A 27,425-nucleotide genomic window follows, 5' to 3' on the forward strand; every position below is an offset into this window, starting at 1 on the left:
ACGGGCGAAGGTCTTTCAAGCTTTGGCGACCGATTGATTGGGCGCGTTCAAGGCCTAAACCATGACAATTTCCTTCACCCTCTGGTTTTCTTCTCCTCCTCTTTCAGCCGTCCAACAAAGCGTTGGTCCTTAGACAAGATCCCAACTTGGCTACTCGACTTTTGCCCCCTCTCATCAGCGACGGTGGACTCTGCCGTGGGATAACCGGTAAGTTCTTGATGCTTTTCGCGGTTAGTTTTCATCAATCTTATGCTTGACGGCGATTTCAGTCCTCAAGTGTCGTTTCCGTTCATGGGTTTTGCGCATGAACCGGAGTTTTCTTTTGGGGAGATTATTGCCTGTTTGTTCTGTTTTTGCGGAGACCCAAATGGAGAAAACGCTACGTAATGATGTCTTGTGTCAGTGATGTCCTTTGGATTCATCAAATTTCAAGTTTTGGGTGTGATTGTGGAGAACCGACGGGAAATTATGAAGTTTTGAAATCTTGAGATTTTGCGGCCTCCTCCGCATTACGCCCTTTTCATCGACTGATTGAGGATGTTGTTCGTCTTTCGTTCTCGAAAACCTTTGGTGTCCAATGGGTTATCATTCTGTCACTCGGCTGCGTTCTTTAGATGACTTAACGTGTTGAACACCCTTTTGATTGGCAGGCGATTACCATTTTTTTCGTTATACTCTCTTGAATGTGTCGGTCCAAGTGTCGTCAGATCATGTCTTCGCTTATCTTTGTTTTGCAAATTTTCTTTGGGATAGTTTGTTGACGAGGAAAAATTAATTACTTTCAGTCAGCGGAGAACCTTTACGTTTTAGAATTTGGTTTACAAACTGTAGTCGAGACTGAGAAAGAACACTTTTTTCCATAATTTGTCACTATCTTTGAGGACACGAGACTATCTTGTTACCCTATTATCCTTTAATTCCGTATTTTTTTAATGACCTTTTAATTCTGTATTAAATTGTTAATAATTTCTTAAATCAGCAAGATTCAGTCATGGTGAACGTCCAGGTGAAAAGGCTGATTCAGTTCGCTCTTTGTTATGATTGTCGCCATGGCAATGTCATCGATTGGGTCAAAGTATTGCTCAATTTTTCTCCGATTCCTTTTTTCTGTGTAAATCTTCAGATTTCTTAGATTTTCTATGCATGGCACATCCTTCACTGTAATTTGCGTGCAGTGTTGCACATCGTTCACTGTTAAATGCTTTTTATTATGCAATCATTCTTAAGCACCTTTAAATTTATGAAAATGCTAAGCGAAATGATTCCTCCTGGAACATAACTTAATAATTTGACATTTTTTCTTTATTTTATGTCAAAATATGAAAAAAACCTCTTTTTAGATTTTTCTTGAATGTGAGGAGGCGTTTAGGATTACATTATTCTAGTGGATGTTTCCCACTTTTGCTGAAAAGGGTTGTGCTTATTTTATGAAAAATTCGTTACATTGGGCATTCTTTTATCACCTTTGCTTATAATGATGAAATTTTAATTTTGATTCTACAAACGACTTAAATGGTGACTCCTTTTTTTCTCTCCTCTCCTTCTAGGTTCTTTGATTCTGTTAATATCTCAAACATCATGAGTGGCGGCCCCAAAAAATCTCACGAGGAGACCGCCAATCCTTCAAAGAGATCGATTGAAGAAAGAGATGGGGGTATCCTTCAACATAATCCTGGGAAATCATCTCAGCCATTTATTTCTCTATCCAACTCATCTGCGGAGCCCGGGTTGGATGGAAAAGCGGGAAAAATTTCAAGGACTGAGTTTCGCGATGTGGACAAGCGGTCATCTCCTCTCCCTCTTTATCGGGTTTCATCGTCTGCTAATGGCTCCTTTGCTGATCATCCGGTCTGTGCTGAAATTAAAGAAACAAATGATGGGGACTTGAATGTAGATGCAAGAGGGGGTTGTTCAGTCAGTAAGGTTGAGTGTGATTCTAGGCAGGACATCAAAGGAGAGGCTAAGTTATTGAGAACTGAACGCGAGAGTCAGTCGGACTTCAAGAGTGAGAGCAGGCTGGAGAAAGAGGGAGCTTCATGGAGAGAGCCGAAAGACCATCACAGAGCCAAAAGACATTCTGAAGCATTAGGTGATAGTTTGGAAGAAGTCAGGAAAGAAGTCTCAATGGGTGCAAGTAGAGACCTTTCAGAAGCGCACGAGGCGGTGGTTGATGAGAGAGTGAGAGATAGAGAGAGAAGGAGAAAGGATGAGAAGCACAGGGAAGGTGGGGAAAGAGAGAAGGACAGGAGTGAACGCCGTTCTAACTTGAAGCATACAGGAAATAGCAGCAAAGACTTCACTCGAGAAGATAGAGAAAATGAGAGGTGGGAAAGAGAGAGAAAAGATGCACACAAGGATAAGGAAAAGAAAGATAGGAGAGAGGCGATAAATGCACATGAGAAAGATGGCCCCCCGAATGATAAAGAAGCAGTTGAGACGCCAGTTAAAGTCCAAGATCAAGAAGGTGCATCATCAGATTCGAAAAAAACAAACGATTATGATGTCATGAAAAGTGGTGACCGAGATGTCAGAGAGAGGAAGAGAGAGAGATATCCTGATTCAGAGGTAGATAGAAGTGAAAAACGCAGGCATCATGATAAGGAGTCTGAAGATGGATTGACAGAAGCTGTCAATGAAAGAGAGAGAGATGTATTTGGGTACAGCGTTCAACAGCGTAGGAGGATGCTGAGACCAAGGGCCACTAATTCTTCTAATCGGGAACCGCGTTTTCGTGCTAGAGCACGAGAGAATGATGGGTAATTTTGAGTTGTCTATTTTGAATGATTGATTGTCTTTCAGCTTTAGCTATTTCATTCAGCATCGTAGAATGCATAATTCAGAACTGTTGAATTGTTTGTTTTCATCTCATTAATCGTTTGAACTCTTCACAAACACTCTAATTTTTGTCATCTTTGAGACGTATGTCTTAAATTCTTTATTCCCCCCGTTTCAAGTGTTATTTGGTTTTCTATCCTTTATAAGATTTCTTTGTCAACTAAGAAAATGCAAACTGATGACGCTTCTGATTTGCCCTGGGTGAAACGTGTTTCGTTAAAATGTTAATTTTGACCATTTTGCTCTGCTAAAATCTTATTTCTTTCAAAAAAACAACTTTCATGCGGAGATTTATTCTCTTTTTGCTTCCAAACACCATTCAAATTGTTGTTGGCTTCATTCCCATTTTTTCTTTGCTCCACACTTGCGACATCAAATTTGAAATAGTCACCACCACCAAAGTCAGTTTACCAGCAACATTTATAACTCTGCACAAGAACACGATGATTGTTCACTAGTATTTTTCTAATTTTCTATTAATTTTATTATTTAAGTTTTACATTTTCCCGTTATCTAGTTCTGACGTTTTCTCTTTTTCTGCCTTGCAGTTCTCAAGGTGAGGCGTTGTTGTATTCTTTCTTGGGCGAGTATATGAAGCCAAACGTTTGCATGGCTAATCTCTCTTTTTATTCGTTGATCTCCTCTGTAATGGAGGCTGGCATACCCGATGTGTCCAAGACCCTCTTTCGTCTGAATTTATTTCATTTTTGTTTTACTTTCTGTGATACAACGTTTAAGTATAAGTTTAAAACCTGCTTAATTAGCAAAGTTCAACATATACTTCGACAAACTTTTGGGTTCCATGTTTTCTCTATCGGTGCTCAAGTGCTACTGTTTTTTGCTTTTAAACGATTTAAAAATCATTAAATTTATAACTTTATTTTCTGTGGTACAATTTTAAATTGAAGCTTACTACCGTACTTAATCAGCAGAGTTCAATATTTCCTTTGGGTGACATTTTGGGTCCCATGTTATCTTATTTTCTGTTTCATTTGCATTCTTTTTCTTTTTCAAACCATTTCGATTGCTGTTCACTGACGTTCACCATGATTTTTTGCTCATTATTTAAAAATTATTACACTGTTCTTTGAGAATTGTGTTACTGGTGCCAGGTAAATCGGAATCATCGGTGATTACTTACCGTGTGGGTGAATGCATGCAAGAACTGATGAAATCATGGAAAGAATACGAAGCATCCCACGATGGGAAAACAGTTGAAGGCTCTCAGAGTGGGCCAACTCTTGAAATACGGATACCAGCAGAGCACGTCACAGCCACTAATCGTCAAGTGAGTGCAGTGGATTTGTAGGTTTATGATTTGTTGTTCAATTATTAGAGTAAAATTTCCATTTTCCTGAGAATTATATCGGTCAGAGACAAAATTCAGTATTTAATTTGTGTTTATCTGAATCTGTAACAATTTTAAACATGATTGCCCTGGGGCCTTTCCAAGTATTTCATATATTTTCAAATTGTTGTTATTTAGTGCAAGTTTTCAGTTCGTATTTAATGCAACACATTTTACATTTTTAATTGCATCAATATTTAAGTGTACATTTTGCGTTTGACTAATGTTTCAGTATACACTTAAAGATTCATCATACCACTTTGACTAATTTTTATATTATTTTGATGTACATATTTCTTAATCTGTTGGTTTTTTTTTTATATTTAATCCGTAAAGAACGATTTTTTCCTATATTTAGTTTAGTGGATCTTTCATTTGGATCGTGATCTTGCCATTTGGTATGAGATGCCCAATCTACTGCTCGGAGACATGTCACTTACTATCGTGGTTTGATGAAAGAGCGAAAATTTTCTTTTTCCTTTGAACTTTATTATGTTTGGGAGAAAATTAAGTACTCGTTTTGAGAATAACTGAATCTGTGACGTTTCTAGACATTTACCCAGCCTTTCCTAGTGTTTTTTTGCATTTTTAAATTCCCTTGTGCTTTTACTGCCAGGTTTTAGTTCATGTTTAATACAACATTGTATACATTTCTCGTTACATCAATTTTGATTATTCAATTTTATACAGACAATTTTTTATGCATTTTTCAATTTTAAATTTAAAAGATTCAACAGAAATCTCTTTGGATAATGTTATGCCATTTGAAAATGGAAGTTCCATTAAATAAATTCATCTATATTTAATGTCTGATGAATAATTTTATATTAAACTTAATTGATTCTTAAAACAATTGTGTAAACTAGCCCCCATTTTGCTACAAAATCACTATTATTTGTTCAAAGTAGTTAACATTGTGTCTAAAAAAAAAGATCATCAAGTTTATTCTGGTCTGATGCAGGTCAGAGGTGGTCAGCTTTGGGGAACTGATGTTTATACAGATGATTCAGATCTCGTAGCTGGTAAATATCATTTCTTTTTCATTATATTACTGTTTTTTTTAAAACAATTCATTATATTACCATTAAATTGATGCGTTTTTTGACTTATTTTTGCATCTACTTAGTTCTTATGCATACTGGCTACTGCCGACCGACTGCCTCTCTTCCTCTTCCTGCCATTCAAGAACTACGTGCCACTATCCGAGTTTTACCACCTCAAACATGTAAGATGAATCCTTTGAGAAAGTTTTCTCTTTTCTTTCTGATGTTACAGTCTTTTTTACTGGTATCTTCTCAGCACGATTTAGTTTTCCTTCTAGAAGGATGAACTCCTGTCTCATTCCCTCTCTATAATCTTATAGAAGGATACTAATCGTTCAACTGGGCTTTCCATGATTGAAGGTTATTACTCAACGCTGAGGAACAATGTTCGTTCCCGCGCATGGGGCGCAGGCATCGGTTGCAGCTATCGTGTTGAGAAGTGTACAATTCTCAAGGCAAGTCCTAGGAAATTATTCTCTCTAGAACTTTGTTTCCAGTTCTGAAAAATTTCTTTTCCTTTTAGAGGGGTGGCGGAACCTTAGACCTTGAGCCCTGTCTCGCACTAATATCGGCCGTAGAGCCAACCCTGGCCCCCGTTTCTGTTGAGCGAACGATGACCACTAGATCTGCGGCTTCGGTATTAATCTGTCATTAAACACTACAATTTCCATCATTAAACTTACGTTTAATGACTGATTTATCTTGGTAGAATGCTCTACGGCAGCAGAGATTCGTTCGAGAGGTGACAGTTCAGTATAACTTGTGCAATGAGCCTTGGTACATATTCGTCATTAGAAGTGTGTACTAATTTTTCTGAGATTTCCTGAAATATTTTTTTGGAAATTGTATACTTTGTACGCATCCAGGGTCAAATACAGCATTAATTTTGTTGCCGATAAGGGATTGAAGAAGCCCCTCTACACCTCTGCGCGCTTGAAGAAAGGGGAAGTCATCTACGCCGAAACCCATTTCAAGAGGCACACCTCTAACACCCTCTCACCCTTTCCCAGTCTCTCTCTAGATTTGTCTTAACATATCTATGCTCTCTCCCCATCTCTCTCTAGATTTATCTAAACGCATCCATGCTCCCTCATCATCTCTCTCTAGATTTATCTAAACGCATCCATGCTCCCTCATCGTCTCTCTCTAGATTTATCTGAGCATTTATACTCTCTAAATCTCTCTCTAGAATTATTTAAACATATGCATGCTCCCTCATCATCTCTCTCTAGATTTATCTAAAACATATCCATGTTCCCCCTTCATCTCTCTCTAGATTTATCTAAAACATATCCATGTTCCCCCTTCATCTCTCTCTAGATTTATCTAAAACATACCAGTGCTCCATCTCTCTCTAGCTTTATGCTGACATTTATGGGCATCTCACTGTATCAGAGGAACATTTCCAAGGCACCGTCTCCCTTTCCCAGTTTCTCTCTTCACGTCTCTCTCTATATTTATCTAATTATATGTATGGTTCCCTCTTCGTCTGTCTCTAAGTTTATCTAGACATGTGCACTCTCTTCATCTCTCTCTCCCTCTAGATTATCTAGACGGATATATGCTCTCTCTTTATATCTCTCTCTAGATTTGTACTCATACACGTGCACGTGGCAGGTACGAACTATGCTACATCGGAGAGAAATCCACGTCCCACGCGGCGGAATCAGATCAAGACAAGCCTTGTCACGGCCTCAACGGCGGTGCCGGCAACGGCGGCGGCGAGACGAAGACTCCGACCGATCTCTTCCGCTGGTCTCTCTGTAAGAAGCCCCTCCCTCAGGACGTCATGCGCTCCATCGGCATTCCCCTCCCCCTGGACCACCTCGAGGTCAACCACTGACTTAAACCCATCATTGACTTTGACAAAACGTTGACTTTGACCAAGCGTTGACTTTCCAGGTACTGGAGGAGGGTTTAGAGTGGGAGGCGGTGCAGTGGTCCCAAACCGGGGTCTGGGTAGCGGGGAAGGAGTACCCTCTGGCCAGAGTCCACTTCCTGTACCCGAGTTGACCGGAAGTCAAACCTTGACCGGTCAAAACCTCTGTTCGACTTTCTGGGCGGTAGTCAACCCTTCTCGGTATTTGACATCTGTCGGTGATGGACGGCGGGGAGGCCGCCACGTGGGTCCCCCCACGCGCTGATAAGTGTCTACGGTTCGTCTGTCACCGCCACCACCTCTGTTCCTCTTGGCACCGACGACCGAGTGATGACGTTGGCGCCGCCAGAGGCCGCCAAGAAGTTGAAACTCTCCGGCCAGATCTACCGGCGCGCCGCCGCCGCTCTCCTCGCCGTGCAGCTCTTCCTCGTCTTGCTCGCCCGCGGCCCGGCCGCGGGCCCCGCCAAGTGCGACCACGGCCCGGCCGCGGGGCCCAACAAGTGCGACCACGGCCGGGTCTTCGTCTACGACCTTCCCCCCGCCCTGAACCGCGACCTGGTCGCCGGGTGCGCCCACCTGAGCCCCTTCGGCTCCCGCTGCGCCGCCCTCTCGAACCACGGGTTCGGCCCCCCCGCCCACGACCTGGCCCGCGCCGTCCCCCCCGCGCTCCTCCCCGCCTGGTTCGCCACGGACCAGTTCTCCGCCGAGCTCATCTTCCACCGGCGCATGCTCTCGAGCCGCTGCCGAACCCACGACCCGACCCGCGCCGCCGCCTTCTTCGTCCCCTTCTACGGCGGCCTCGCCCTCGGCCAGTTCCTCTGGACCAACGCCACCGCCGCGGACCGCGACCGCCACGCCCGGCTCCTCCTCGACTGGCTCCGCGCCCAGCCGGCCTGGGCGCGGTCCGGCGGGCTGGACCACTTCCTCGTCCTGGGCCGGATCAGCTGGGACTTCCGCCGAGCCGCGGACTCGGGCTGGGGCAGCAGCCTCCTGACCATGCCCGCCATGGCCAACGCCACGCGGCTGCTCATCGAGAGGAACCCATGGGACGGGATGGACGTCGCCGTTCCGTACCCGACGGGGTTCCACCCCCGGTCCGGCGCTGACGTGGCGGCCTGGCAGGCCTTCGTGTTACAACGGAGGAGGAGAACGCTGTTCGCGTTCGCCGGGGGGCCGCGGGCGGCGGTGAAGGACGACTTCCGGGGAGTTTTGATGAGGGTGTGCGGGGCCGCGGGTGGCGCTTGCCGGTCCGTGGGGTGCGCGCCGGAGCGGTGCGGCGGTGGCGCGGCGGTGGCGCTGTTTTTGGACGCGGGGTTTTGTTTGCAGCCGCGGGGAGATAGTTTTACGAGGAGGTCGGTGTTCGACTGCATGGTGGCGGGGGCGATACCGGTGTTCTTCTGGAGGAGGAGCGTGGAGAGGCAGTACGAGTGGTTTTTGCCCGAGGAGGTTGGGGAGTTTTCGGTGTTTGTGGACGCGGGGATGGTGAGGAATGGGAGCGTGGACGTGGGGGCGGTGCTCGGGGGGATTGGAGAGGAGAGGGCGAGGAAGATGAGGGAGAAGGTCGTGGGGTTGTTGCCCAGGATTGTTTACGCGTTGCCGGAGGAGGGGCTCGGGACGGAGGAGGGGGACGCGTTTGACGTCGCGCTTGCCGGCGTGCTCCGCCGATTCCGGGACCAGCGCCGCCTCTGGGCTCCTGCTCCATCCTAGTCCCATCTCTCTTTCTCTCTCCTCTCTCTCTCTCTCTCTCTGTTTCTGTTTCTATCCATCTCTCTCTCTCTCTTTCTGTTTCTATCCATCTCTCTCTCTCTCTTTCTGTTTCTATCCATCTCTCTCTCTCTCTTTCTGTTTCTATCCATCTCTCTCTCTCTCTTTCTGTTTCTATCCATCTCTCTCTCTCTCTCTTTCTGTTTCTCTACATCTCTCTCTTTCTCTCTTTCTGTTTCTATCCATCTCTCTCTCTCTCTCTTTCTGTTTCTCTACATCTCTCTCTTTCTCTCTTTCTGTTACTCTCCATCTCTCTCTCTCTCTCTCTTTGTGTTTCTCTCCATCTCTCTCTCTCTCTCTCTCTTTGTGTTTCTCTCCATCTCTCTCTCTCTCTCTTTGTGTTTCTCTCTCTCTCTCTCTCTCTCTCTCTCTCTCTCTCTCTCTCTCTTTCTGTTTCTATCCATCTCTCTCTCTCTCTTTCTGTTTCTCTACATCTCTCTCTCTCTTTCTGTTTCTATCCATCTCTCTCTCTCTCTCTCTCTCTCTCTCTCTCTCTCTCCCTCTCTCTCTCTCTCTCTCTCTCCCTCTCTCTCTCTCTCTCTCTCTCTCTCTCTTTCTGTTTCTCTACATCTCTCTCTCTCTTTCTGTTTCTATCCATCTCTCTCTCTTTCTCTCTGTTACTCTCCATCTCTCTCTCTCTTTCTGTTTCTATCCATCTCTCTCTCTCTCTCTCTCTCTCTCTCTCTCTCTCTCTCTCTGTTTCTGTCCATCTCTCTCTCTCTCTGTCTGTTTCTGTCCATCTCTCTCTCTCTCTGTCTGTTTCTCTGCACCTCTCTCTCTGTGTCTGTTTTTCTCTCTCTCCCTCTCTCTTTCTGTTCCTCTCTATCTCTCTCTTAATCCCTCTCTATCTCTATCTATCTCTATCTATCTCTATTTCACTCCCGATCCCTGTCTCGCTCTCTCTGTCTCTATCTTTCCCGATCCCTCTCTCTCGTTCTCTTGGTCTCTATCTCTCCCGAATCCCGATCCCTCTCTCTCTCTCGCTCTGTCTATCTCTCTCCCGATCCCTCTCTCTCGCTCTCTGTCTCTCTCTCCTGCGATCCCTCTCTCTCTCTCGATCCCTCTCTATCTCTATATTTCTCTCCCTTCCGATCCCTCTCTTCTCTGTCTCTTCATCTCTCTCTATCTTTATCTCTCTCTCCAACCCTGTCCATCGCTATCTCTTTCCATCCGTCTCTATCTCTCTCTCCATCCCTGTCCACGCTCTCTCTTTTCATCCCTCTCTATCTCTCTCTCTCTCAATCCATCTCTATCTCCATCCCTCTCCCTCTCTTTCTATCGCTCTTTTCTCCCGTCTCCCTCTCTTTCTTTCTTTATCTTTATCTCTCTCTCTCTGTTGCACATTCTGTCTTTCTTTCTTATTCTATCCATCTCCATCCTACTTTATATCTGTCTCTCTTTCTCTCCCACATTCTCTCTTTCTTACTCCCTCATACTCTCTCTCTCGCTCTCTTTCTGAATCTACCTCTCTCACTTGATCTCTACCTCTATCTCAATTTACTTCTCGCACTCTATCTCTCTCTCTCTCAATCTACCTCTCTCACTCGATCTCTCTCCCTCTCAGTCTACGTCTCTCACACGCACTCTCTCTCTCTCTCTCTCTCTCTCTCTCTCTCTCTCTCTCTCTCTCTCTCTCTCACACACACACACACACACACACACACACACACAAACACACACACACACACACAAAATCTACCTCTCTCGGTCTCTCTCCCTCTCAGTCTACGTCTCTTACACACTCTCTCTCTCTCACACACACAAACACAATCTACCTCTCTCACTCGGTCTCTCTCCTTGTCAGTCTACCTCTCTCACTCGATCTATCTCTCTCCCTCTCAGTCTGCCTCTCTCACTCGATCTCTATCTTTCTCTCAATCTACCTCTCTCACTCGATCTCTATCTTTCTCTCAATCTACCTCTCTCACTCGATCTCTATCTTTCTCTCAATCAACCTCTCTCAGTCGGTCTCTCTCCCTCTCAGTCTACCTCTCTCGATCTCTCTCTCTCTCCCTCTCAATCTACCTTTCTCACTGGATCTGTATAAAATCTCTCAGTCGATCTCTATAAAATCTCTCTCACTCGATCTCTCAATCTGTCACTCTCACTCAATTCTCTCTCTCTCTCTCAATCTACCTCATTCACTCGATCTGTCTCTCTCTCTGTATCTACCTCTCTCACTCGATCTCTATCTCTCCGTTTGAGATGTGAAGATGATACGGCTATTCATGCCACTTGAAAATGCTATTCATGCAAATTTGCATAGAATTTTATATTTTTATCCCATGGTCTTCGAGAATATGCGCTGAGCATTTTATATGAGGTTCCAGCAGGACCACAATAATTTGAAGGAATAACTGTTGAAACGTCAAATGTCTGGCCTTTTGTTTGCTTATCCATTTGACAGCCAATAGGTAAAGAACTAACCAGCCAGTGGGCAACGGCAAATCATCTCATAAATATATTACTTGAACGGAAAGAGAATTATAAAATAATACTGATAATGTACGGAGGAAAGAAAATAACAGATTCATAATAATTATAAGATAGATAGGAGTTGGAGGAGTAGAAGGAATACAAAGAATATTCGTGAGAGATACTATCGGTAAAAGATAGTTATTTGAAATAAATAATAATACGAGATTAAAGAAGGTAATGATAATAAGAGAGAAAGACATCTCTAAAATGTAATATCTGGAAAATAGTAATTTGCTTTTCAGATAACAAGAAAATATTAACACTCTAGGAAATAGATCTAAAGATAGAATACAATATGGCGTATAGAATAAGATGAGGCCATACAAGACAAGGGGAATCAGAAAAGAGAAAACGGAGATCTAGGAGATGAATTGTAAGAGCATTTACAATAAATGTTATAAGGTCTGAGGCTACTTGGCGATGCAGAGAGTAGGTATATAGTAGGAAGTTTGGCTATAGATGGTACATGAGATAGTTGGGCAATCTGAAATTATGAAGGGTGTGGATTAAGTCTTTACACGAAATGGGCAAGATTAAGTATGATGGAAATGTCAGATGATTAGAAGGATAATAAATTGAAAGATTAAATGAAGTGGTGATACATGAACAATTAGGTAGCGAAAGATTTTAGAGTTAGTTAAAAGATAGGATCATATTATTCTATTCAAGATCTGAAATAAGGACAGATGAAAATAAAAAATAATAGACGCATCTCGCTGGAAATCCTAGCTAGAGGAGGGGACCGCCATGTAGAGAGTTAGAGGTTCACATCACCTCTCACTATCCTCCATAGAAGAAAAAAGCTCAATTTACTCTCACTTTTATTGGATTTACAAGGAAGTTGATGTGTCGCCATCTTTCAGCTTCAGTTTCCTGAAAGGTATAGTTTTACAACTCGAACTCCTCTGAATCTTGGAAAACCCTAGAAACTCCCCCCAATTATCATTGAAATATCAGAGCATCAAAAGGGTATTCTGCCAATTGCAAAATTCCAAAGTGAAAGACGTCCAAGACGTCAATTTGTTGGGTTTTGCAAGTCTGACAAGGAGAAAACGCCATTGATCTCATATAACTCACCAAAATTACAAAGAAACGTCAAGCTGGAGTGAAGGATAACGCCTTTCCCCTGATCACCCAATAATTGGGATGAACAGATGCGATGAAAAAAATATCCATGAATGTCCAAACAGTTGAAATAATTGAGATCGATAGCCGCCAGCTCTGTCCTCTGATTGCACACAGTTCGAGCTGCGATATCTGGGAGAGGTGTCAGTCCCCCATTGAAGCTGCAAGATCTGCCCTCGCTCTTATCTCTTGTACCGCACCAACAACAGCAAACACAAGTGAAATTAAGGATTTTGTGTTGGTGCGTTCGATCTTCTTTATGGTTCTCAATTAAATCTTACAAAAAAAAGAGAAGAACATATATATTATTCAAAGAAAACCAATAACTTTGAAGGGTGTAAGTTGTTGTTGGCCAATTTATCATTAAAGACTTCCGAAGGTCTCTGACAACTGATTCTATCCGCGTGGTCCAATTCCATCCTTCACTCCAATCAGCCGTGTATTCCTTCATGAATGACAGTTCTGTGTCCCTTTCTCGTTTCTTCTCTCCTTCATCACTTTACTCTTCCGTGGAACGCATTAAAGGGCTGAAAAGAACAGAAATATATGCATGAAATACCACTGGTCAGTGTCGCTGAAGATACTGAGACTGCATGATTATCTACAATGAAGAAAATGTACCCTTGCATGCTTAATGGCCTCAATAACATTCCCCTTTAATTCAGAAATAATATCGTCCTTTGTATACTCACAAGGTCAACTATTTTGCGCCAGGTTAAAATCATTTTCCATTAAAATTAAAAATTCTCTTATCCAAGACAAAGGTATTTCTGATATGGACGTTTTATTTTTTCTGATATGCACGTATTTTAATTATTTTACAAATATATATTCCTGAAAATAAATAACTTAATCTGTTCAAAATGAGAAGTTATTCTAATAATGGTAGTCACTTTCAGAAAGAAAAGGTGAAATGAATATTTGACATGGTGTATTTTACTTGCCTAGTTTATTGAATGACTCAGGAACTTCGTAAGAAATGTATTGAATCTGAACTGTTTTTACATAACTCTACAAGAACTATATGCCTTTAGGTTCTATTTTGATTCAGAGTTTTATGTATTGGCTATTTTCAACATTATTTGGTCATGAATTCATCTTATTAGCTACATTAAAATGTTTCTATGTGAGTTTATGCAGTCTCTATTATAAATAATGATCATTTAACTTTCATGAACTATTTTAAAAGCATCTTTATTTATAGTTTTTTCTGTCTGAAAGCCATTTTATGAATGGAGGAGTCCATTTTATCCACCAGAATTTTAGAAAAATTATAAATAAAAATGTTCAATTCATAATTTTTTGTGAAGCCGAAAGTGGGAAGTAGAGAAAACTACAGAATAATTTACAGAAAACTAAAATTCCTGATAGCAAAGATTTCACAGAAATTATATGAAACTTCATGGGATTATATAAATACTTCTAAAAAATGTCTTCCTTGATATACCCATTTCAAATTTTGTATCAAAATTCCTGCCACTATCCTACGGAGCTGAAATATTGAGACTTATTGGTGATAAGAAGTGAGCCTATGCCTAAAGGAAGTAGGGGAAAAAAAATAAATCTTACAGCTTTAATAATTATAGGAACTCATAAATATGTCTACAGTAACAGCAGATCAGTGAAGCCAGGAGAAAGTAATTCCACGGCAGGTTATCCATGAGGAATAACTCGTTCCTTGCCAAAAGTCATGATTTGTCATCCACGTTTAAATGTCTGCTTATTAGACCAACCCACGCACAGTGGAGCATGCTCTAGTATAATCCCTCATGGGTAATAGGTAATTTAAAGTTAATGATGATCATTAATGGGTCTAAGTAGAAGATAAATACTAGGGGCTTGAGGAGAATTATTCTCTACCTTGTCCTCGATATGTACGCTGTCAGAATACAGAAACTAAATGGGACGTTTTTAGGGAGATAATAAAATAAATAATAAAGATAGATTTTTAATTATTTAGTTTATTTTCATTTTTGAAGGACAGTAGGTATTGTGGGGCGCACTGTTAAAAGGGGGAGGCTTAGTATTGTTAAGAAAGGCCACAGGAGACATGCCAAATGGATAAGAAACCATTAGACGGCTAACAATTGGACTCACCATCTCGAGTGAGTTTTAACCCTATATTTTTATGGGTCTAAAAATTCTTTTGTTATTATTTTATGAAAATAAACATTGAGATTTGGGGATCTGGTACTGAAAATTTGTAATCATGATGAAATACATCACAATAGCTTTTTGTTAAATAATTTTATTTTAAACCTTAAATTTAGAGAACATCTCATGAAATTCATGCCAAATATTGATAAACAGATTTCTGATTTCCTTGTATGAACCTGAGTGGCAGAAAATATTTATTGACCAGTTTTCAGAAAAGATATTTTGTATTTTTTAACATCCTGCTTTAAGATTTTATTTAAAATCAGCTGAGAAAGTCCGTTTATTTCTAGGTCCTTAAAGTATATCATTATAAGTTTTTCTCTGGTATAAGATTCAAATTATCTTTAGATGATGTAAACCATGAATCAATAAAAATGATATTTATTTAGATTTTGTTGAGGCATAAATATCTTGTAAATATACTAGAGTGAAAACTGGATATGAAAAATTAAACTATCGACTTAAAGTAACATGAAAAATAAATAATTTAGAGAATTGATAAGAGATACATTATCCATTTTCCTATGTTATACAAATCCTTATTTTCCGTTTATGATGATTAATAGGTAGAATATTTATTTGAAAAAGATAGATATAAAAATGTCAAATGCTTAGAATTACATAGTCCTTGAACCTTGATTCTTCTTATTCACCAAGACCTCCTACAATTATTTACACCATCATACATGTTACATATTCCTCTCATTAATTACCCATTTGATACCCACATGACCCATTATTTGTTTTCACTTTCATCATATGAACTGTCATATAAATGAAATGATGCAATCCTAATGAAATCATTTCTTCTAATCATCCATCATCATTTCAGTGATATTATCATCTCTGAGCATTCAATGTTTTTTGATATCCTAAAAAGTAAAAGAGATGAAAATACAAAAAATAAAGGAATTAATGCAGAAAATAAAACTCTTTAAAATAAATACCTTGCACATTTTATTCTCTTACATCCTAGTATACACATAAAATGCTATCTATGACAGATAATCATTAGGGTGTTTATCAGAAGTATGATTTATCTGTCACTTTCATAACTTGGGGAATTTGTTTTTTCCAAAATTGAAAATTTTAACACATGATCTTATTTCATCAGTCCAAAAATTAGGATACTTGAAAATGTTGATAAATTCAGATTTATGAAAAAATGAATGTGGTTTTCCATATTGTCTGCTATGTACAAGATAACATGAAAGAACAAGTTCAATATATAGGGAAGTGATAATTCTTATTTTATCAAGGTTTGAATAATGGTTAAATAAATGCATTTTTTAAATACATTTATATAAAATTTTATGAGTCAAATTTATGGTTCTATTTATATTATTTATAATATTATGATAACATGGTGATTAATTCAAATAAATCAAAAAAATTATCTTAGATGATAGGGTGAGTGGGGGCAGCCAGGGTATTGAGCGTGCAGGAATCATACCCCACCAATTGCTGGGCTCACAACTTAATAGTGTTGGGCCATGACCTATGGGTTCCAATGGTAGTTGAAATGACACACAGTAGGAAGCCCCAACATGGGGGCATGCACATTCTACAAGCTGGTGGGTTTTCCGCGCAGTCAACAATTGATATTAGAGGAGGAGTGATTATAAGGGGGAAAATATAGTTTAGTTTCAATTTTTTTAGGGAAGTATTACTGATATAAAGGTATTCTCAGGAGAAAGAGAAAGTGAGTTCAATAATAAAGAAAGAGAAAGAGAATGGTGGAGATGGAATGATAAAGACAAAAATTGAGTCAAAGGTAGATGAGTTGGGTATAGATTATGGAGATGGATTGACTCTCAGTTCCAATGGTGTTGACGCTCAGATATTGAGACATAAATGTGTATCCATAACTTAGGATTCTTATACTCCACCATGATGATACATTTTTACTAAAAAATATGGTTAACAAAGATAAATCACTTCAAAACATATATCAACCAGGTTTATCAACCTGATTCTGGGATAATTTCTTATTCTGCTTCTCTGGAATCTGTTTGAGGAGTTACATAATGAGAATAAAGATATAAAAGAGAATAATTATACCTAGTGCATGATTACTGGAATTTTCCATTTATATATCCATTTGCATTTCCAATGCATTTTCGTTATACTTAAGACCACTGTTCTCCATCCAATTCATAGATACACAATCTCTTGTTAGTCACATCTTATTCCAGTCTTCCCTCATTTTAATAAAAATTACTGTAAGATATTTTAATGGCTCATTACCTTGATTTGGGAGGAAGGTTAGCAAGGAATCACTGAAAACTAGAGAGCATTCATAGTGTGCGAGAAAGAAATAGACTCATATAGAGACAAGATATTATCCCATTTTTTCATTGAAAGAAGTCAGGTCCTTTTGTTTTTTTAAGTATAATACTTCAAGATAAGTGACTCTTCTTTTACTCTTCCACTTCACTTCCCAATATCATGAGGGGTTGAAATGGATGCTCACTTGGCATCAATAATAATTTTTGTCATTTGATGAAGAATGTTTGCGCTTAAGGACGTGAGTGATACATTAAACACGTCATGTGGCTGTACATTTGGCCTTTGAGTGATGACATGAAACTGAAATATATCAATAATGGAATATAATAGGTTTAATTTGGACAGCTTTTGTACAAGGTAATACATGCATCTTAACAGCATAAATTCATCATTATAGTCATTATAAACATGTCTATATTAATAGTTATCTACATTAGTTGAGGAAAAAGGATATTAATTTACATACGTGAATTAAACCTTAAAAATAAATACTATGTGCAATTATGTATATCTAATGATTTTTTTTTGTTCTTTTAAAATTCTGAAATACTAAGTGCAATTATTTAATGCAATATAATGTAATGATTTTCTATTATTCTTTGAAATTTAAGATCAAAGTTTAAGAAGAAAAAAATTGGAACAAGATTTCTGGGTTTTACTAATTCTTTAGGATTTTAAAGACTTGATTTAGAAGGTTTTTGAAAGTTAAAGTGTGAATTGAAAATGAAATTTTTTTGTAATAAAATAAAACATGTAAAACAAAGAATATGCCTACCAGCCCTGGGACCAACCATCCAGTCAGAAAAATATGTCACCTGGTCACTACAGCTCATCTTTGTCCCCAACTAAAAAAGTATTAGGGATTACCCAATAAAAAACCAACTTTTTAAGTTAGTGTGGATCAGCAGTCCCAAAAACTAAATTTCATTTATTGTAATCAAAACAAATGAAATGGAATAATCTTGTGTAAATAAATCAATATTGTTAAAATTAAATGCATTAGATTTAAACTATAATTTAATAGAGGATTAATTCAAAAATAATGATGAAATCTCCCTTAAAAATAATGATGTTTATCCATGGTGAGGATTACTGAACTATGATACAGTATTGTTTCTCTTATGGTCTATAAAAGGGAAGGGTATATCGAATATGGCCATTTTTTGACTGATTAAATGGAATGGAATGGGTAAACGAGTAATCATATCAGCTTCATAAGGAATCAGGTACAGCCCAAGGAATCATGTTTTAAATTAACTATAAAATAAAATACTCGAGTTTCTGATGCTCAACTTTCTTGTAGATATACTTCATCAAAATACTATCACATATAAAAAAATCTAGACCAAAATATTCTTTAGAAAATTTATTTCACTGAATATTATATCTATACAAAATAAAAGTTTGGTAACACCCATAATACCTTGGGAAGTTTCAGAATTATTTTTGAGTCAGCATTGATATTATTGGTTTTCATGCATATTCTACATATAAAAAGTTTTAACTATATGTTAATACATTGACCACATCACAGTAATATTCCGCCACTGGAGATATATAACCTAGATCTAGATCAGATACAAGAGGCAGGAGTTAAAAATACCTTATGCTCTCCTTGCTTCAGATTTGGGCTAGCTGCCTGAAGACCTAGCATCGTCTATGTTGTGCCTGATCACAAATCAAAATCTTATCTCCATGGCCATACTTGAAGAGAAATGAGAAAAGACGTGTCCTCTTCCTGAGTAGGAGTGAGACCCCAGGCCCTGATGGTTTCTCCAAAGATTATTTTGTTTTTTGGGATATCATAGGTGGCCAATCAAATCTTATACATTGAACCATAATTATATTAATGAAATTATGGTTTATTTAAGTGTAAAATTACATCTTATGGATGTATTGGCTCATTGTATCATAATTATATTTTAAATTATGAATTCTTTATGATTTAAAAACTAAATATCTGATAAAGACAATATCATAATGTTATATTTATTTGACATTATGACTTTAACAGATGGAATAAAATTTGGACCTAATTATTTTATGAAGTTGAGCCAATATGTGGAGAAATGAGTTTTTTTATTTATTTAAGTATAATGGAACACCATGAGAGACATTGAATCGTTCCTTTAGAAAAAAGAAGAAAAAGAGAGAGAAAATCGTAAATAGGCCGAAGGAGATCTGCACCTCTCAAGAAGAAACTGTTGGTTGGCCAAGGGAGTGAGGCCACAGCTTCAAGGCTACCCAAGGAGCAAGGCACACAAAGCATAGTCCAATATAGGGTGGCCCAGGGAGCAAGGCCTTAGCTTTCCTGGTTGATGAGTTTGGCACATGGTGCGGGTGACACTCAAGGGTGCAACTAAAGGAGATAGGCTAAGCAGTTCACGCGTGAGCAGGAGAAGTTATCAAATTCATAATGTCACAGATTTATATATTGACATTGTTTCTTATTTATCTAATATGGGGTAAACCAACATGCTTTTTTTAAATCAGAAAATAAGCCAGGCAGAGGAAATAAGGATACAATATTGGCAGCCCTTCGGTCTCAACCTTGAGTAAACAAGACAAAAAGTAAGGACAAGCTTCAAGCTGACCTGACTCGAAGCTGATATTTTAAAGGGCAAATTTGAAAGTGAAATGATTTAACTAGAGCCATTCTATATTCCATAGTTCTTATTTATTTATTTACCTTATTTTTACGAGCCCTTATTTTCTTATTGCTGCTGATAAGGATATGGAGATTAAAAGACAGAACTGTTTGAAGAACTTTACCTTATTTTAGCATGTCATGATAAGGAAATAGTTGCATTGACAGAGATTGGGTTCAAGGATGGTGAAGCGTAGATGAGAATTGGGCCACGAAAGGGAAGCTGCTGATGAGGATGATTAGTAACGAGCCAAGGGAAGCACCACTTATGAGTGGGCCAATGGCTGAAATTTAATTGCAGTCATCCTTGAAGCCCCATCCATATAGAGCTTTCACTACCGGGGGCTGAGCGGTTAATCTACACCCATATCCAATCATCTTCCACCAGCCAACCATTAAGTTTTGGTGAGGGGGGATACAGAAATATGAGCTATTGGCGCTGAAAGGACCTTCAAGTAGATACTATGCGATCTACATCAATACTTAAAAGTGAAGTTTCTGATCGTTTTGAAGGGTATTTCAATGTGTAACTCGAAAATTAGCAGAAGGTTCCTTCTTGTAGTTTGATAGTTTGTCGAAGGCTTGTGAGCTCAAGAATGAAGAGTTAGGAAGACAAGGGTTGTGAGAACATGATGAACGGGAGCTGGGATGCACAAAAAGCTAGGCGTGGTAGTTAGAACTGCTTTCTCTTGTTTGCCAAAACCAAGGTGATCTGGCGCTCTTCTAAAGTTCTATGGTTGGAATTTATTATTAATCCTATTTGAGTACATTGATTTTGATAAAAAAGTTGGAATCAGGTATTGAATTATATTTATTAAGAAAGCCTCATTGAGGCATTTTATCAAACCCCTTCTTTTAGTTTGTCATTCTGTTATTTTTTTATTATTTTCCCTTACATTGGTATATAATTAATTCAGACTATTAATGAAATTTGGAAGTCCATATTTAATTGGACTCAGATCAGAACTGGCCAATCCTACTTCGTTCAGAGGCTTCTGACCCATCAATGTTGGTAATCCATGCTACAAGATAACATCTAAGAGATGTGGAAATAGACTTGGGGTTTCCATTAATAGACTTTTCTCACTACAGCAATGTGGTTTGTCCTGGGATCACAACTCATAAAGGTAGCTTACTAGTAGATAAATACTATAGTATCTTGACAATAACAAAACTGGCTCTAGTGTATCATCATCAAGCTTGACATAGAGAAGGCCTTCATTCACATCAAGTGTAGAATCGTTATCAAGGTATTGAGTTACTTTCATTTTATGAATGAGTTTATCAATCATTTGATGCTTGCCTTTCAGAGAACCCCTTTTCCATATTGGAGAATAGAAACTCCACTAGTTTATTCAAGGCCATGCAAAATAATATAAAAATTTGAGCCTATATCACCAGCTATTTTCATGCTTGTTAAAGACCTTAGTACATCCCTCTCACGAGGGAGCACTAACATCTTCTTAATCATACAACTATAAAATGGGCTTCTTTGTTCTCGAAATTGCTCTGCTTGCAATTGATACAATATTATTCCTAAATGTGTCTATATAATTTATTAAAGGGTTGATGATTGCTGATGTAGCAGGAAGAGCACCGTGAGGCTCGTGTTACAACACAAGGGAATGGTGAGAGGTATGAAACTAATATGATGAATGCACAAAATGAAGAAAATTAATGAGGAACACGTGATGACTGCTGATTAGGGTACAGATCAATTAAGATTTGGAGAGGTCTAAACCCCGATCAGACTCTTTATGACCCCACAGATCAACTAGATGTCCTACGAAGTGAAGGGCATGAAGTGTCCAACAGCGTCTACGACCTCCGCTACTAGAGAACCTAGTTGTTATCACAATAAAACTACTACACTCGAGAATAGGTGGCTAGTCATATTAACATATATTTCACTCTGCACATGAGCCATTCAATACGTCACTAAAAGAACTAATAATACTGCATTTATGAAGGAGATGATTGAACCTGGAATGTGTCGTAACCCTGGAGTCCGTGGATGGCGTGGGTTGATGTAGTGTGACATTCAGTGGATCGATGTGGACGAACAGCCGGTGGGCAGGCAGACGAGGGTGGGCGGCATATGGTGGCATTGATCACACATCTGCAAAACCAGAGGGGTAAGAAGAATGACATGCTCAGTTTTGAGGTGGCCCGGGCACCGGGTACACGAGTATGGGGTGAGTCTGAGATGTAACCGCCCAAGATCTTGATTCTTGGAGGGGAAAGGTCATGAACCGAGAGATGTGACTCAACGAGCGACACTGGGCAATAGCCGACTTCTGGCATCAAAGACTCGTTGGCATTCTTAGAGGAGGGGATCCAAGAAAACCCAATAAGAGTACGGTGATCAAGAACGAGAAGTTCTTGAAATGAGGTTTCAGGAAAACTCCAAGAAACTAAAACGACAATCTAGAAGCGAGACACCGCGGCGATGTCGATCTTCCTCGGAGGTGTGGCTCAATGACGTGACGTGATGAGGCAGCGACATGCGAGCCCACAATCTAGCTCTAGAAAACTGTTAAAAATCTCCAAATGGAGAAGGCAGGGGCCTAGATGAGAAAATACTTTTCAATTTCAAAGGATCTCCAGAGTGCTCCATGGGCATGCATCCCTTTATATAAGGTGAGGAGGTGCCCAAGTGGGCCAAACTAGGGGAAATTATCTTGTGAAGAGAGATTTCCCCTCAACATACAACCATACATGTAAAAGTAAAATAACAACGGACGAGGCCCAAACAGAAAAAAAAAATAAATGAAAATAAAAACAACGATCATGACCCACCGTAAGGCTGTGTACTTAGAGTCTGGGTTGCAAACGTCGGCTCCTGCCTCACGGCGAGGTTGTTGGTGACCTGTTGTTCAGCTTGGTAGATGGTACCCCATCATCCTCCTGGGGAGAGAATAACTTGACTTCGGCGAGTTTGTGGCAATGATGTCGTTGAGCAGCTGCGCCAGCTCCTGTCAAAGTCATAGTAGGTCTGCATTCGTGATCCACATGCCCTTTGATGTTGATGACGTTGCCAATTGACTAAAAACTTGCAGTCCAGCCACTCCCCTCTAGTGTGAATTACTTCATGCAGTACCATTTCTACATGATCATGCCTCAAATGGGTCGTAACAGGATGGGATAGAAAGTTGGTGACGGAGGACCATCGGGAAGTTCCAGCTCGAGCTCGCCAGCAACCACGTTGTGGAGCCCGAGCTGACGCGAAGAACCAGAGCTTCAAGTACATAGCTTGACGATCGATCCCAAGAGCTCATTTATTTCTGCATTTTGTCTTTACGAACTTTTATAGGCCCTTGTATTTGGGCTCTACATTTTGTCTTTATGAACTTTTATGGGCCCTTGTGTTTGGGCTCTGCATTTTGTTTTATGTTTGTTTTATCAGGGCCATTAGGGGAATGTCTCTCTTTGGACAATTCCCATAAGTGGCCCATTGGGGCAACCGTCCCTACTTATAAGTGGGTGGCCTAACCCTAAGAGACTTGGACTTCCTTATTTCAAAATTGGAATTTTCTTCTCACGTTGGACTCTCCCACTCTCCTCATCGAGATCCTCTATCAGTGTTTGTAGATCCCTTCACAAGGACGACGATCGAAGCCTGACGATGCCGCCACCTATACATCACCGCAAAAAAGGATTCTGTCATCAACAGACAGCCGTGCCGCCACTATCGATAGTTTGTTATTCGTCTGTTAATCGTTGAAGTACTCGAGCATTGTCGGACCGCCCTGGTTCTGTATGTTCTTACACATTTGTCATTTGACTGCCGAAGCTCTGCCGGATTACAACCACCTGGGCTGTACGTGCTTTCTGACCGCCCACTATCTATTGGCCATGTGTGAATGTTGACAGAGCCGCCATCTTGACTCACCATAATCTCGATCGTCGACCACATTGGCTCAGACCTCCGTTCACGGACAACCTTTGGTGCGATAGACACTGGCTTGATCATCGGTCCGAACCCTGAAATGATCAATTGGGTAACCTTGGGGCCTTCATTCTTCTAGGCTGAAGCATTGATCGAGGGTTGATTGAGCCGGGAAAGCCACCAAATTGCTAGCTTGCCTGTCTCCTCCACAACGATTGCTACCCAAGGCCCTCGACGATTGACACCCACCTCGACAACACTGTCTGCTGCACGTGTGTTGCCGCACATCCAGGCCTGTCATCTACAGGTTATGTGCCCCCCCCCCCACTTATTCGAGTAGTATTATATTTTGTTTAGTGTCGTCTCCATCACTCCTCTGTCGGTACCTAGTGTCGTAGGCTTAATCACCACCACGAGGGTTGGAGCTTTTGTTCTTGGTGTCAGAGTTGGGCTTGTTACCGCTGATAGCTGTGGACATGTACGGGCAGTGATTGCCCCTCCACTATGTCGGTCTTCAAGCACATCCGTCCGGTCATTGTGAGCTTGCCCTGCTCTAGACCCCTAGTGTCCTTCTATTGCTCCTATTAATATAGTCGGTGACCTCCAAGTACTCTTTCACTTAATTGTTTTAAACAACTGCATCATAGCTTGTCGCATATCATTCTCTCGACTCTTGTGTTGTAACACGTATCCACCACCATGTCGTGTCGTGTTACATCAGTTGGCAAGACTACAATTGACAACTTTTGTTTGACTATCGATTTGTGGATGGTAGGGAGTACAGAAATTTAATTGAATTTCCATAAGGACCCATAGGATCTAATGTTGGACGTCATCGAGGATGTCAACTGGAAGGTACCGAGACAATGCTCGGATACCAAGATGTTGTTGGACGTCATGAGCGACATCGTCCGATGGATAAATTTCCTAAAGGGAATGTAACTACGTGATGCGATAAACCCTAGGTGGATGTACGTGCAGGCCCCGACTCGTGGGGTTCGCCGAGCTCTGAGCTCTAGGATGGGTGACCGGTGACGGTGACCTTCTGACCCTTGTCAGAGCGATGACGATGACTACGACATCAAGCAAATAACTCCGTTGGCGCTCGCATGTAATTGTGAGCTTGACCCATACCTGGGAAGTTACTCATGACGTAGTTTTCAAGATAAATTCTCTCACCTAAACTAACCTGAGTGCGGTGGAGTGCACCAAAAATAAACTGAAATACGTAATGTAATTGATGAGCAAGGGGAACAGTGTACCTCATCGGTGGCAGCGTTTTTCGTCGGTGTGGGCGGTGTGGTGGAGGAGTGACATAAATAGGCACAACTTGGCTCAACTGGTGGCGGTGTCATGGCACAGGAGCGTGATGCCAAAGGTTGGCGGCACGGAGGAGAGGACAAGGTGGTCGGCAATGAAGTGGCTCAAGTGGTCGGCCGAGTCCGGTTGGCAACCCTAGGGTGGGTTGGCACGAGCTGAGCTTGGTAGCAGACGGGAGGGGTGGCCAATGGCTTGACGACGGGTGTGGGTTGATGCAACGGTAGGTGACAAGATCGTGCATGAAGACGACACGAGCGGCAAGCGGGCCGTGTGGTGTCAGTGATGCTATCAAACACGAGGAGTTTGCGGCTCTACAGGTTGGGTTGATAGTGCTATCAGACGCAGGCGGCACGGCACAGGGTCGACCGACGTTAGTGACGTGACCTGGCAAGACCACAAAGACTATTAATGGTGCAACCGGGGCTCCATGTGATGGGTTGTCAGAAATGGCGTCCAAGAAGGGTTGCCGGTCAAGATCAGATGAGGTCAGTTCAGCCACGAAGGAGCACTTTATCACTTAAATTATCAGTGCGGTAGAGGTGTAAATATTCTACCTGTGCATTGTGGACTGTGCACCATGTATCGAGCAGGGGCGTCCACGGTCAACACATCCCTGTTTCAACCGTGGGAGAAGGCATCTCCGTGGACCTGGCCAATCAGAGCAATTTTGGCGGCACGCTTTCGTCTTGGGTTGTCGGGGGTGAAAACCAGCGTCGCATGTAACACCACAAGGAGGTTGACCGGCGGCACCGGCAAGGTCTTGGGGCATCGTGTAAGCCACTGTCTAGGTCAAAACGTCCCAACGCTTCTCCATGAATAGGCGAGTCACCGTGGAACCTTGCGAGTGCGTAGATGCAGTGACCTCGTGTGAGAAAGCTAGTCGATTGGTCCGATGGATTGAGTTGCACTGACACAAGAATGGCCCCTCCGGACATGTACGCCGAAGATTCTCAAGGATGGTCAGAGGGCACCGTGCTGGAGCTTCTTCACCTGCAACCTATTCCCCCTTCTCCTCTACTCTCTTCTTCCCCTCCCTCTTTCTTCCTTTGTGAGATCATAAACTAAACCAAATATTTCAATGATAGCCTGATCTGCGGCGCTAGGGATCCATCGTGCCCCCTTATATAGGGGCACGATGGCCCTTACTAAGGGCAGGGGTCCCCTAAGTAAGGGCACTTGTACCCTTACTAAGGGGGGCGGGTCTTGTACATAGGACCTCCCTCTATCACAAAAGTATAACATACATCCAACGTGTATTCAACGACGCAAAATTACACCACATGTGGCGTCACAAACACAAACACGGCACGATGGATACAGACAGGACATGAAAAACATGGATGCGATAAATACGACCACTTGAACGTGATAAAATGATGAAGGCGATACAAAATAAAAATGCGAGAGAGATACAGACCTGCTTTCACCCGGGATATTTGAACCCTGGTGTTTCCTCTTCGCCTTGACGTGAGGCTTGGGCTGGACGTGAACTGGCGGGCTGTCGACGATGATGATGGTGGCTCTGATGATGTCTTCGATGGAGCAAGCTGGCGCGCTCCATCAGGGACTTCAAGAAATAGCTTGTGAATTACATGTCGCGATATGAGAAAATCGATTAGGGAACAAGGTTGAGTTTGACAATGTAGTCAAAGAAATATCGTGCAACGCGTAATGCATGAACAGTCTCGGAAAAAGTCACAAATGTGCCATATTTGAGAAGCTATCGACCATGACAATGTGAATTCATGGGAAGGCCAAGGATAAAATCTATACTAATTTTGTCTCATGGCCGTGTAGGCATTGGTAGAGGTGTAAGGACAAATTGCTTTGTGGTGTTTTTGGCTCTCGAGCAAGTAAGGCATCGAGAGATGATCTTTCTAACATTTGAGTGATGGCTAGAAAAATTGGTAAACGAGGGCTTGAATGGTCTTGTTGACTCCAAAGTGTCCGCTAAGACCACCCGCATATGTTTCCCAAATAATGAAATCTTGTACTGATGTATGGGGAACACTTAGTCTCTTCCCATTAAAGAGGTATCCATCTGAGAGATAATAATCTTGATAGTCAGATCTCAGTCCTTTAGTGATAGCATTGAATATCTTTCCAAAATCTGGGTAAATATTCGTACTCATCCTTTAGCTTTTCAAAACCTAGGACTTGTGTACTAATCATGTTTAGGATGATTGGTCTTTTACTCAAGGTGTTGGCTACGGCATTATCTTCTCCTTTCTTTTGTCATATGAGGAAGGTGAAATCTAGTTAATAAGCGATCCATCATGCATGTCGGTCGCTTACTTTCTTCTGGTCTTCTAAATGTCGTAGGGCACTATGGTCCAAAAAAAGTACACATTCCTTGAGAAGGAGGTCGTGTCGCCAATAGCGTAGTGATTGAACTAGAGCATAAAATTCTCGATCGTAGTTGTCATATCTACGCCTTGTGTCATTCAAATTACTCATTAAAACCTTTGACTGCATGCCCATCTTGGCTAAGGACTTTATTGAAGTTGGGTAATCTAAGGACCGGGGCCTCAGTTATAAGGCGCTTGATTTGCTCAAAGGCCTTGTCTGTGACTGTGGCCCACTCAGGTTCTTCCTTTTGTGATCAGGTCGGTTATGGGTGTTGTATCACCACTGAACCCAGGGACAAACCT

General features: G+C 41.0%; 2 protein-coding genes across 2 annotated transcripts; both read left to right on the forward strand.

Annotated features, from left to right (window-relative positions):
* The first annotated feature begins 41 nt into the window (after window positions 1-41).
* Window positions 42-7,309, forward strand: LOC144715345 (zinc finger CCCH domain protein). The gene is made up of 11 exons (XM_078590291.1): window positions 42-207; window positions 1,548-2,756; window positions 3,928-4,123; window positions 5,145-5,205; window positions 5,310-5,408; window positions 5,587-5,681; window positions 5,750-5,863; window positions 5,936-6,003; window positions 6,093-6,203; window positions 6,844-7,057; window positions 7,129-7,309. Exons 2-11 carry the CDS (start codon window positions 1,579-1,581, stop codon window positions 7,237-7,239), a joined length of 2,247 nt encoding a protein of 748 aa, XP_078446417.1. The 5' UTR covers window positions 42-207; window positions 1,548-1,578; the 3' UTR covers window positions 7,240-7,309.
* Window positions 7,310-7,419: 110 nt separating this feature from the next.
* On the forward strand, window positions 7,420-10,548 carry LOC144715344 (xyloglucan galactosyltransferase XLT2-like). The gene has a single exon (XM_078590290.1). It carries the CDS (start codon window positions 7,436-7,438, stop codon window positions 8,810-8,812), a length of 1,377 nt encoding a protein of 458 aa, XP_078446416.1. The 5' UTR covers window positions 7,420-7,435; the 3' UTR covers window positions 8,813-10,548.
* Window positions 10,549-27,425: the final 16,877 nt, after the last annotated feature.

The sequence above is a fragment of the Wolffia australiana genome, chromosome 18 (assembly GCF_029677425.1).
Source record: "Wolffia australiana isolate 7733 chromosome 18, ASM2967742v1".
NCBI classification, from domain to species: Eukaryota; Viridiplantae; Streptophyta; class Magnoliopsida; order Alismatales; family Araceae; genus Wolffia; species Wolffia australiana.